This window comes from Neopelma chrysocephalum, unplaced genomic scaffold (genome assembly GCF_003984885.1).
Source record: "Neopelma chrysocephalum unplaced genomic scaffold, ASM398488v2 Primary Assembly neopelma1_25, whole genome shotgun sequence".
NCBI classification, from domain to species: domain Eukaryota; kingdom Metazoa; phylum Chordata; class Aves; order Passeriformes; family Pipridae; genus Neopelma; species Neopelma chrysocephalum.
Window position 1 is genome coordinate 32,548,080 of NW_020897694.1, and position 12,773 is coordinate 32,560,852.

The following is a 12,773-nucleotide window of genomic DNA, read 5'->3' on the forward strand; positions in this document are numbered from 1 at the left end:
CACACTTGTCTCTCTCTCACACACACAGAGGAAGCCTGCAGTGAGACAAACTTAAAGGTAACATCAAAGTTAGGCTCCCTAAGAGTCAAAGAAACTCTCACAGACCTTGCAGTTAATAAAAGTAACAGAATGCAAAAGATACAGGGATTGTGCTATTCATCTGTTAAAGATACAAAGACAAGAGTATGGATGACCTACTTAATACAACCAGCACTCTCCCATACATCAGACTTTGCTTGCTTTTTTTCAACTGTTGACTTGGACAACTGTTAGACACAGACAAGGACTCTAAGAAATTCTGGATTACTCTGGATTCCCAGAGGAAGAGGCACACTCTAGAAACACACTGGCTTGTTATTGTGGGTTCTTACAGAGTTGTGTTATGCCTTCTCCCTATTTCTGTTTTACACTTGAATACTGTATTTTAAGCATTCTAAGAAAAGGACTGCTTTGAATTTGGCCTAATTAGTTAATTTAGGCTAAACATATTTATCCATGCAAGGTTTTATTTCATATTACTAGTACTGTTGCTTCATGGACGCCTCAAAAAGAAGTCTTTTCCTTATCCAGTTTTTAAATTATCTCATGCATATTGCTACATCTTTCAAATGACAAAGTTTTAAATAGCATTAGGAAAGTAATTTTTAAGATCCAACATTGAAAAATCACCATGTTCTGTAAAATTATAATGCTAAGGATATCAGCAGAGACACTTAAATGAACTGCAGCCTTTGAATCAGTCTCTTTATATTTCTTTCTTAATTCTTCTTGCTAACATAGCAGTAAGAATAATCAAGGAAATCCAAGAAAGGAGACCACCTACACATAGGCTATCCATTGCTACAAGTTCCTGTTCACCTGCTTAGATGGAAAGCCAAGGATGATACCCAGTAGAAGGCTATGCCTAACAGTTTTGCTTTTTGCTAGAAATATAACCCGAAAGATCAACAGGTAACAACATACACCGTTCTTTAATCTGCCCATAATACACCAGCAGTACTTATTCTATGTTTTACTTAAACTTTGAAGTCTCTGAGAAAGAGACCATTGCCCACACCTGCTGCTTCCTACAGCAACAGAGGCTCCACAGCACAGAATTCACTCACAAACAGTCCCAAGTTGGTACCCATCCCCGCACACTGGCACGAACTCAGCTCAGTCAATGTACAGCAATCTTGGCTTCAGCTGCACTCAGTTTTTTTCCACAAGGCTTTGCTTGTGAATAGGGACTGAATTTGTGCTTGGAGAAAAGGAAAAAAGTCTGCAATGGTTTGCTGAATGGTCATATAGCCCTTGGCATGCAGTGAGTAATGTCATTTGTCAGTCAGCTGGCATTCAAGTGTAGATCTGCAGATACAAAGTTTAATACATTAAAGTATACAATTTTCCTTCTAAGGTATCCTGTTCTCACCTGAAAGCTCTCAGTCATAACCCTTTATGTGTATGTTTCTTTTTAAGTGTTGAGAAAATTAACTGTAGTAACTAGAAACACATAACTACTTCTGCTCTGACTAGCTCTGCTATTTTCCTATGTTTTTCATCTACATTTTCTCCTTCTCAACCACTTCCCCTTTTCCAGATTCAACATTCCTCATAGTTTTAGAAGGACATGAAGTAATTTTGAATGATTAATTTTGAATTAACTATTTCGCTACTTACCTTCAGCTCCTTTCAACACTAATATTAGCAAACACAAACACCCTTATCTCCTCGCCACACTTATCATTCTAACCTTGACAAAATACCTGCCTGTTCAGTCTTTCAAAGCTGTGACAGAGTGAAGGCGAATTATGTAAGCACATTTTCAGAATACTCTGAACACATACACTGTCCCTCAGCTGTACTGCAGCATATTTCAACCCTGACCTGCAAACAGACTGGCAGAAAACAGCAGCAAAGTAGTGGGCAGCTCTGACCTCAGAGAGCTCTGCATGGGCTCCAGGACTGCTTAGACATATTCAGTTATGAGATTTCAGCCCCACCACTATCACAGAGATGGGGCCACTCAATAAACCTTACAAATACAGGCTGGAAGTTGGATGGTTTGACAGAGTCATTGAGTCATTTTTTACTCCTCAACACCCCCCAGGTTATAAACTGGGGAGATCCATTCCTGAATTATTCCTCAATAGCAACAACATTTCACCTGTCCTTTGAATAAAACAATTTAAAAAACTGCCCTCCCCACAAAAAAAATCCACGCATATGCACAAAGATATGAGCAGAAAACCATTTGAAGAAATAAGTATTTCAGAAGTAGCCAGAACCATGGGATCAGTTTCTACAGCCATGTTGGACAGAAGGCAAAACTAAAAACGCTTTCAATTTCCTGAAATTTGCCAGGAGGATCCCACAGTCAAGACACAGAAGTTCGTTTCAACAGAAAGTTCCTGTTTCCATGGGATTTCTTAGAGTGTTTTTCACAGTCTAATGAGAAAATTTCAACAACTTGCCCTGAAGTTCCAGATAAAGCTAGTCCAACACGGTAGGAGATCCCAAGTGTTATTCTCCATCCTCTCTGTCTTTCTGATTGCTTCCACTTTTCCCATCCTTATTCTTCATTATCTTGATTTTTCTATCTTTAACTCAGAACTTTTTACATAGCACTTCCCTTCAACACCTGCTGCTCAAATCAGCATGGGTTTAATTGGATCTGGATGCTGATTTAGGTACTACATATTCCCTTGGAAGAACAGTAGAGCCTTTCAATACAAGTCAAGGGCCTAGGTTTCATAAATGCAGGTGACTGGGCTTATATATAATGTCCAACTGCAAACAACTATCAGATTTATTATCAGCTGTTCCTTCGTCTTCAAAAATAAAAAGTTAAATTATTTCTGGCAGATGAATATAAACTACTTGAAAGCATATCTTTATAATGCTGTTCCACAACTCTTATTGGGGCAAAGAGAGCTCTTCACATACAATTTTGAGCACCTTATCCCTGATTTTGAAGAATCTTCTTGCATCTAGAAAATAACCTTTCACGTAAAAATATAATATTTAATATCAAATTATAATGGCAAAATGGTATCTCATAGGGAAGAAGACATTGATCATCTTCAAATAAAAGACTCTGGAGACAAAAATGTTAATTTTATACTTACTTCCCCCTCCTCTCTCACCTTTAAAGCCTCACAAATAACTGAACTTAATCTCCATTTACAGCACTGTAGATGATCCTTGCCAGGTTTTCCCCCACCCTTAGAATACTTCTGTGGTTGTTCCACTCTGGGGCCTAAATTATTTGGCAAACTTCTCTGTGATATATACTAAAAGAAAATTGGCTCTGGGAGTTAGCAGTTTCTTGCTGCCCACCCCCAGCAAGATGGGATAGAAATGCTTATTAAGGAGAAGTAGTGGGAAATTACATACATATGTATATAACACTACTGCCCCTGTTGATGCCAAAAATGCCCTGCTCTCCTTTTGAAATCAGGCAATTTGACAGTGGCTGCAAATCACAAAGCACTGCCAGCACTGCAGCCACCAGTAGTGGCACACTATCAAGTCTCAGGCAAATGTAATATATGGTAGGCATCTCACTTTATCTCATTCTTATTGCATGTGCTTTGGTTTCAGATAAAAAGCTTTAGAAAAAAAAAACATTTCTAGTTCCCAGTAAATGGCACTGGATGAACTACGTGTATTATTCAGAGACAACAGTTGTTAATTTTCACTATACAGTACTGCGAATGAAGATCATCAGCTTCAAAAATGATTTTGAGAATTCTCCAAACTGAACATACACTAAAAAGATATTCTGATCAGATAAAATTTATGCAGGAAAAATCCAACAGTCCTTGATAGATTTGTTGTCCTAAAAACCCAAATGCCGACTTTAGAGGAACGGCACGATGCAGGGAAGCAAGAGGCCTCGTGCGGCCCCTCCTGGCCTTGGCGGCAAACTACAACTTCACTCACAGAACACAAACATTGCCCAAAACTGACACAAATCCCAGGACGTTTCAGGGTGTACACAGGAGCTATATACACCTTCAAAGGTGGCCTGCAGAAGCACAGTGTGCCAATTTCTGTAATTAGCCATTCTTGATAAACATTCCTATCCTCCTAAAATCTCTCATCATTTTAGAAGCACAAGAAAAAGCATATTTTCACGGAATCACAGAATGGGTCAGGTTGGAAGGGACCTCATCTGGCCCAATCTCCTGCTCACGCAGGGTCATCCTGGAGCACATTGCACAGGATTGCATCCAGAGGGTTCTTGCATATCTCCAGTGAGGGAGACTCCACGACCTCTCTGGGTAACCTGTTCCAGTCACAGAATCATAGAATCAACCAGGTTAGAAAAGACCTACGAGATAATGAAGTCCAACCCTTGATCCAACATCGCCGTGGTTACTAGACCATGGCACTAAGTGCCACATCCAGTCCCATCTTAAAAACCTCCAGGGACGGTGAATCCACCACCTCCCTGGGCAGCCAATTCCAATGCTGGATTACTCCCTTTGTAAAAAATTCCCTCCTAATATCCAACCTAAACCTCCCCTGGCAGAGTTTAAGACCATGCCCTCTTGTCTTATTGATAGTTTGTCCTGGTTAGAACGGCTGGGACCAATTCATCACTGGATGGGTGTAACCCAAAACTGTGTATTCTATAGCCTCCATGCCATTTCCCAAAAAACTGCTGTCAGTAGAGGCCTGCAAGGTGGGAAGATGTTCCTGTACCCTTTTATGGAATTCCCTGCTCTGATATCCTTATATGGAATTCCCCGCTCTGATACCCTTATATGGAAGAGGGACTGAGCATCCGCATGCCCTTTTATGGAATTCCCTACTCTGAGGGAGGGACTGAGCACTCCCGCCTGAACTGGAGAGTATATAACTGGGAGTTTCAGAGCCTTGGACTCTCTCTCTCATGGGACCCAGAGGAAGACAGCAGACCACCGCTGCTCCCAACCAGGCTGAGACCACCACCCTCAACTGGACTGCAATCACCACTTCTGACCAGACTGCAGCAGCTCTCCCACCAGCAGGTTTATCCGCTCTCCCTTTGCTTTGGACTCGGGGGGGTGGGCCAAGGTACACCACTTTTGTTCATACCCCAGGGTGCTGGGTTTGTACATTTGGGTTTTGTGGGTTAAAACCAATTGTCTGTCTGTATAATTGTACTTATTGCATTATTTTAATAAATTGTTATTCTGACTTATAAATCTCTCTTTTGAATTGAGTTCATTTTCCCTTGCTGGTTAACTTTTAAACCAGCACATAGTTGCCTGGGAGAAAAGACCAACTCCCACCTGGCTACAACCTCCTTTCAGGGAGTTGTAGAGAGTGAGGTGGTCTCCCCTGAGCCTCTTCTCCAGGCTAAACAACCCCAGCTCCCTCAGCCTCCCCTCACAGGACTTGTGCTCGAGTCCCTTCCCCAGCCTTGTTGCTCTTCTCTGGACCTGCTCCAGCATCTCAATATCTTTCCTGAACTGAGGGGCCCAGAAATGGACACAGTGCTCAGTCACATACACAATAAAGAAATTGTTCATCGTGTTCAGGTGGAACTTCCCATGCATCAGTTTTTGCCCATAGTTTCTTGTCCTATTGCTTGGCATTTTGGAGTTACTGACTTCTTTGGGGTTTTTTGCTTGTTTGTTTTGGTAGGTTTTGGTGGGGTTTTAAATGTGCCTCTACTCAAAAAGAAAAAACAAATATACTATAAGGAAAAGGAGAAAACCCTTTGGGAAATGGCTGGACTTTCTGTAAATATTTTCTATATCCATCTAATTCCAAATGAGAAATGCAATATTGAAGACTATTTACTATAGGCAATATCTATTTGTTCATTTTTATAAATTTAAACTAAATTTTAAATGTCCATCAAGCATAAAAGCAGAATTTGAATCAACATTTAACACTACATGTGCTCAACGGATATAGGCCATTTTACAATCAGAAATAATTCCCCATTCAGTAACATATAAAAATAATTGCACACACAGGGATACACATAGAACTGGAAAAAATCTTCTCTGTTATTTAGTGTTACAATGGCTTTGAAAATAAAATCTGAAATGGGGAAGAAAGTAATTTCTTTTTTGTACCACCACAGTTTTAAATATCTACTCTCAAGAATTTAAATGTTAGGATTCTTCAAAAAAAATTTTTAAAAAATCCCTTGTACCACCCTCAGTAAGAAAAACTTTAAAACTTTACCTTATCATACAGCATCCATCCAACATATTTTAAATAGCTATCATTTAAAAAAGCATCTGGGTATGTTTTAATCCAGCTGCCAATTTCTTCAATGCAAGTTGCTCGGATCTCAGGGATCACATCACTGTGAAATTATAAAATCGTAATATTAATACATCAAAAATCAATTTAAAAATCAATTATATTATTTGCAATATTTTTATGTTCTGGAATTGCAAAAGCATGTATTATTCAAAATATTACAAGTATTTTCATATTAATAAGTTAGTATCCAGTCAATACTTAGACCACTTTTAGCCACAAAGTTTCATGCAATAATTATTTTGCAATTCCTGATATCTTCTCAATCACAAATGCACTGCTCTATAGCCAGCAGGAAGAACTGAAGAAGCATACTCAAGAGGTCTTTTCATAAGCCCAAATTCTTTAAATTAATTTAACTGCTACACTTTCCTTGACACCATCAGTGCCTCTAGGATGTTTAACTTGATTCTCCTATCTGTATAATCTGAGCAAGAGTTTCTTGGGAATGAAGATACACATCACAGCTTTATTTTTACTCTTACCGGTAACGGTTTAGAAATGTCCCTTTGAAAATAGCATTCATCATGTTCTGTATCTCTAGAAGCTTGTGCTCATACTGAAATATAAAGAGAACTGAATGTTAATATCGGTCCCACAATTCACTACACATGAAAAATTTGCAGCAGGGCACTTGGAACACTACTGTGATGAAAATGGTTGGTGTTTACACATGGTACCAACATAAAATGAGTGGTCTTTATCTACACCAGCAATTGGCCTATTTGTTAGCTATGTCCTGAGGAAAGGTTTATTGGATACCAACTGCTAACCCGGATAACAAGGAATTTGTTTGATACAGTGAGTCCTGATCTATCAATATGCAAATGATCTTCACATATTGGTCCAAATTCTGGTTTTATGTATTTGAACAGAGATGGAAGAAAGGCATTTTCAAAATACACCTATTGCACAATGAGCATGTATTTTAACTGAGCCCTGAAAATCTAGATATGAACTTCTAAAAAACCAAGCCACTTAATAAAAACATTCACTCATCAACAGCATCAGAAAGGGTGGCAAGTTTGAGTTTCCCCCCAACACACCCACTTCCTCTGTCTTTCCCATAAGATCAGATTTATGATGATACTAAAACACCCTGTCTAACCCAAACACTCCTTCCCACAAAAAAGGGGTTGTTTCTGTAACAGAGAAGTCCACGGACATCCAAAGCTTAGAACAGAGATAAGTGATTCTAAGGTCAGGAGACAAGGAACTGTGCTTGATGTTTATACATCAAGTCACCTCCTTCTTCAAGTCAGAATTACTTTTTACAGTTACAGTTCTGCCTCTGGGAGTTGAAAAGGAGCTGTTTGTTTGAGCAGGGAAGAAATGACAGAAACTAAACAGCAAAAGCGATACAGGACATATCTGAGTTATGTCTGTTTTTATAATGCATTACTTACACAGAGATGTCAGTTATCCTATGTCCTTTTTCATTCTTTGCTAACATTTTGGCTAGTAATTTGTACAAACATATACAAAACTGCACTCCCACAACACCAGAGCTATTGAGGCAATTAAATCTGCGTGTAAACCCACATTTGTGCAAAGATCAAGGGCTAATGATACCAATTTAAAGAAGGAGTTACTAGGACAGACATCGGAGGTTAACAGTACATAAGGCAGTTATTATGTTAGTCATTTTTGTACCACTTAATCCAGCCAGCCACAACTGCTCTGCACAATGCATTAGATAAACATACAAACCTCAAAGAGTTGCAGTGACCCAAAAGCAAGCAGTCAAAAATCCCTCTTTTTACATTTTCACACATCTCCCATACAAGACACCTCCCTAACCTCTTTCCTTTTTCTCTCTAGCTGGTCAAGTCTGTAACTGGTCCTCTTGCCACTTATCCTCTGCTTCTCCACCTCATATAATCTTTGAGCATTGTGCTTGTTGACATCAAGGTTCAGATGGACGCTTACAACTGCCGTCAGAAGTTTCATTGCTAAAAAAGAAACAAACCCAACACATTTAGCTTAGCTCAGAGATATGTAGCATAAATATATTCACCACTTTACCACAAAAAGGATAAGGTTAGCCAAATCCATTTTATATCCAAAATATGAACATTACTGGATTATAGTAATTTATTTTAAAATACAGTATTTATAAAGGCAGACAATTTTCAAAAAAAGGAAAACTAAGTTCTATTTCTGGTGATTTACAACTTTTGGTCACAGTTCTAGTCAGAGAAGTAATTTACTGGGCAATTCTTCTTAGTTTATGTAATTCTGACTTTCCTGTAAAAGAATCTAGAATTGCGGAACAGCTGATTTTCAGTAACAAAAAAAAAATAGAAAAAGCAGGGAAGTTGGCTCAGAAAAGGCTGGGAATCTTAATTTTAATGGAATCAACAAAAATTCATATTCCCCTAAGGATCGCTAGATATTTTGTATAGATTTCAAGTGGGGTTTTTGAGCCTTCAAAGCAAACAGCATACTAAATTATACTTTAAGTGCTCTTTGCATGGCGAAGAGGGTATTTACTAGTTTTAGGGGAAAAAAAAGTGGCAGCTTTAGTATCATCATGCTTCATGAAACAAAAATGTGTAATTAGCAATGTTCTTTTTAGCACAGAGACCACAAAAATAGGAGCTCTCCAAAGGAAGCTTTTTTAGGTGCAGTGTTTAATGCAACCTCATCACATTAATTAGTGGAGGGAGGAAAATAAAGTAGAAAACTATGAAAAAACAGTTACTGAAAAAAAAAGACTCAGAACAGCATAATTCTAAAGTTAGTCATGTCAGGCACTAAAGAAAATTTCTTTATAAAGAAAAAATTGGGCTAAATCTATCATATCTAAAGCATCCAAATTCCATTCAGATATACATGGGAAACTATTCATATTATAACATATATTATGAGGAAGGTACTCTTAATGGGTAAGAGAACAACTGCTCCAGTAAACAGAGCTTTTCAATTTAGAGCAGTTTTGTTTGTACACAAGACAACAAAACTCTACCTACTCTAAAGATTATCTCCAGCAACTCTGCAAGTTCTTTTACCTGCCAAAGTGCTTGTGTGTCTAAATGCTCTGACCATGGAGTCTGCTAAGCCCGTAAGCAGCGAGATGACAGTGTCCATCAAGTAGCTATCATACAGGATGCTGTACTGGCACTGCTGGACAAGCACTGCAATAAATTCACAGAAATTGGCCTTGAACTTCTTCCAATAGGGTCCTGTTCTGATCAGTGGGTAGTCTTCATTGTCCTGCACAAGAAAGAAAAGTCAAGAGAAAATACACTAATTATCTTTGTTTGTGCATTCACATCTCTCCCATTGAATATCAGAGAGAGTTTTGCTGAGTTTCACTTCATGCCCCCAAAACTTTTTTCATGGTTATTACTCCAAATCAGGAACAAGGAACTAGGTTACAAGCAAGCACAGAGACAAAATAGCTTCATCATAGCTACACTGTCATTTGAAAACAAGGTACGAGAGGTAGCTGTGAACAGACAGGAGGAGAGGGCATGCAAAGCTAAAGCATCATAAACAACTTTCAGTGGCATAAACCATGAGTACTCATGGCCCCTTCTACTTCCTCACAGGTAGTAGTGCTTCCCCACTTCCCTGTCTTTCCTCTTCCTGTAAAAGCATGGTAAAATCCAGGCAGAAAATTAAGTAAGTGGAGACAAACAACTGTGGTGTGAACAGGATGGGATTGTTTTCCTCAGCAGCATTGCCAGCTTAAGGAGTTTATCAGGCTAAAGCTTACTGACATAGGAGTCATTCACCTATACCATCCATACCAGGGTCTCCAAAAACCTCCACAAAAATAGTAAGTAGGCAATACCTTTGACATTACACAAAAAGCAAGTTACAGTAAAACCATAAGTGTTCACAGTACAGTTCATACTGCCAGGAGGAAAGCAGACAGAGGGAAGTTCAAATGACTTCTCACACAAAATGGTGCACCTCGAGTGAAAGGCACATTAGGAAGACTGTAAATGGCAACCTCAGACAGTGTGAATATTTATTTCATTTACACATCACAGATCCCAGGAATGGTTCAGAATATGAATTTGCATCCTGACAGTTTCCAGGTGTGAGTGGAGCCAAGGAACTCCAAAATTTTACTCACTATGGAAAACTTCATCCTGAAAGCAGGCCAGCTGGTCCTTTTCTAGGTGGTCAAACACCTTATCAGACATATTCTAATTTACAGCTTCACATCCAGCATAACTTCATGTACTTAAAAAGTAAACTTTGTGCTCTTGTCTTGTAACTTTGTTTCCAAAGCACAGGGGCCACCACTTTCTTGAAAAATAAAAGCAAACCCAGACTGATCATAGGGTTGGCCACAACCTAAAGTACACTGGAAATCTGGAATTTGGGATGTGTTCCTGGTCAGGTTATAAGAGTCAGTTCAGAGCCTAACAGCAGCAGCAAGTGCCAAGACAGAAAGGGAAGTTCTCATCAAGCCCCATTTAATGCTCCTTGATCCTGACACAGACAGCAGAAAGACAATCTTCAACTTCAGGAAATACCTACTTTACCACCATAACTTACTCCTCAATCTGAAAAGCAGCACAAATATACAAAATCTCACTTTTCAAGAGTATTTCTACTATCCTTGTTTATTGCATTGGGATACTGTTTAATGGTAACATGCATATTGTAAACATATAGACAACACAATGGGCACACCACCTAAAGTTAGGCACCTAACTTGGGATTCCCTTAGATTCTTTCCATAACCAGTAGAGAAGCAGCTCTGCTTCCAGAAACCAAGTCAGATTAGGCACTTAACACAGGTTCTTCCAGAAACTATTGAAATCACCCAAGTGAGTGATGTGAGCTCCTGCTCTGACTCAACCTGGAAATGTTTCCTTCTTTCATACAGAGTCTATGTAAACAGAGGAAAATCAAAATGAAGTGCCAACAAGGAAATAAGATAAATTCCCCACAATGCTGCAATTGTTGTATGGGAAGAGGCATTGCAGAAAAGCTGATTCTGCTCTCAAAATATTCTTCCAATTAAACATTTATTTGAACAAATCTGTCTGCCAAAACCTCTGTGTGCATACGCATGTGTGCACATACGCATGCATACACACACACGTGTGTGCAGAGCTTGCTGGAGGGGATGGGGAACATTCTTGAGCACCACTGCAACTTGACACACACCAATCTGTTCAAAATGCTGATGTCCCATCTCTTCGACATCAGTAGTGAGAAGCAGACACTTTAGAAGTGTGCGTTCATCCAAACCAGAGGTCTAAAACAGACCCGATGAGGCACCTCTAGAAGTGCACGATTATCTCCATTCACTAACAAACACTTTAAGATGACTACTTCTGATGTGTCTGCCTACACTGGAAACAGGATATACAGCCATAGAAAACGCTATACTTCAGTTGCAGAGAACCACAACAGTCCTACCATGTCCACCGGCCAAGTAACTGTCAGGATCCAAGGATAGGCCATGAATTTCTTGTACTGCAACCCAGTTTCCTGTAACGCAGGAGACAAAATTTTGAAAGCTTGACAATGAAATGGCACAGCTCATTCATAAACACAAAAGCATCACAAAACATGTAACATCTTTAAAAGGCTATTAGAACTTCAGACAATGTGTATTACAGGTGGTTCAGACAATCCAAAACATTAAACAATATCTAAATCCTTCTCATCTTGGTATTTTTTATTTATAACCAATGACAGAAGAAAAACACACTTTTATATAAAACCTGAGTTTTTTTGCTACAAGTAAGACACAACTTGTTTTCAAAATTTACAAGCAAACATATACAAGGTAAAACTCTCATTAATTCTAAGATACGGCTCCTCAGCAAGTCTAAGTATATATCCCTTTCCAACATTTAGTACCTAGCTACTGTAAAACTCTAAAAAAAAACAAAACATCCTGAGTTTTTCAAATTATAGAGAAATGTTTTCAGCACTAGTGTAACTTGATTCAGAGATGTTTTCTCAACTTTGCAGTTATTCCAAGACAAAAGGGATGAAATCTAGAGTTATTTATTACGCTTAGTGAAGTAAAAGTATTTCTATCCCCTTCTAGTTGTACAGTTATGCATCAAACAACTCTTCCATTGATAAACATTTCAGCAACAAAATGGGAAAGGGAAGGAAACCTATAAAAGAACAAAGAACTACAAAAATAAAATGTCATATACAGAAAGAAAAGCAGAAGAGAGAAACAGAACAGTTTAGGAAAGAAGTAAAACAGAAAACAGTGGTCCTAAAGACAAGTCTATCTCACCACTGAGGAATACCACAGACTACAAAGAGGAAATGCCTCAATGATCACATTCTCTGTAGCCAACACCTGTAAAAGTTTTCACAGAATCACAGAAAGATTGAAATTGAGAAAGACTCTTTGAGATCATGTAAACCAAGCCCACCTGCTCAAGCAGGGTCAGCCAAAGCAAGCTGCCTAGTGCCGTGTGACGGCACCCCTGCTGTCAACCCTTGCTAATGTGTTTAGCATAACTAATGCCATTTTAGGAGGTAAGCACCGCTTCTTTGTGATCAAGCAGGTCACATATTCATTCTCT

The 12,773-nt window shown here is 38.9% G+C and overlaps 1 protein-coding gene across 2 annotated transcripts in view; it reads right to left on the reverse strand.

Annotated features, from left to right (window-relative positions):
* The window catches only part of LOC113963558 (cohesin subunit SA-2-like), a 59,084-nt gene that overhangs the window by 34,516 nt on the left and 11,795 nt on the right, over positions 1-12,773 (reverse strand). For both annotated transcript variants that reach the window (XM_027674795.1, XM_027674796.1), the window contains 5 exons: positions 11,638-11,709; positions 9,261-9,465; positions 8,050-8,201; positions 6,735-6,808; positions 6,169-6,292 (listed from right to left, as the gene is read on the reverse strand). In XM_027674795.1, coding sequence (XP_027530596.1) covers positions 6,169-6,292; positions 6,735-6,808; positions 8,050-8,201; positions 9,261-9,465; positions 11,638-11,709 — 627 coding nt within the window. The remainder of the gene's footprint in view (positions 1-6,168; positions 6,293-6,734; positions 6,809-8,049; positions 8,202-9,260; positions 9,466-11,637; positions 11,710-12,773) is intronic.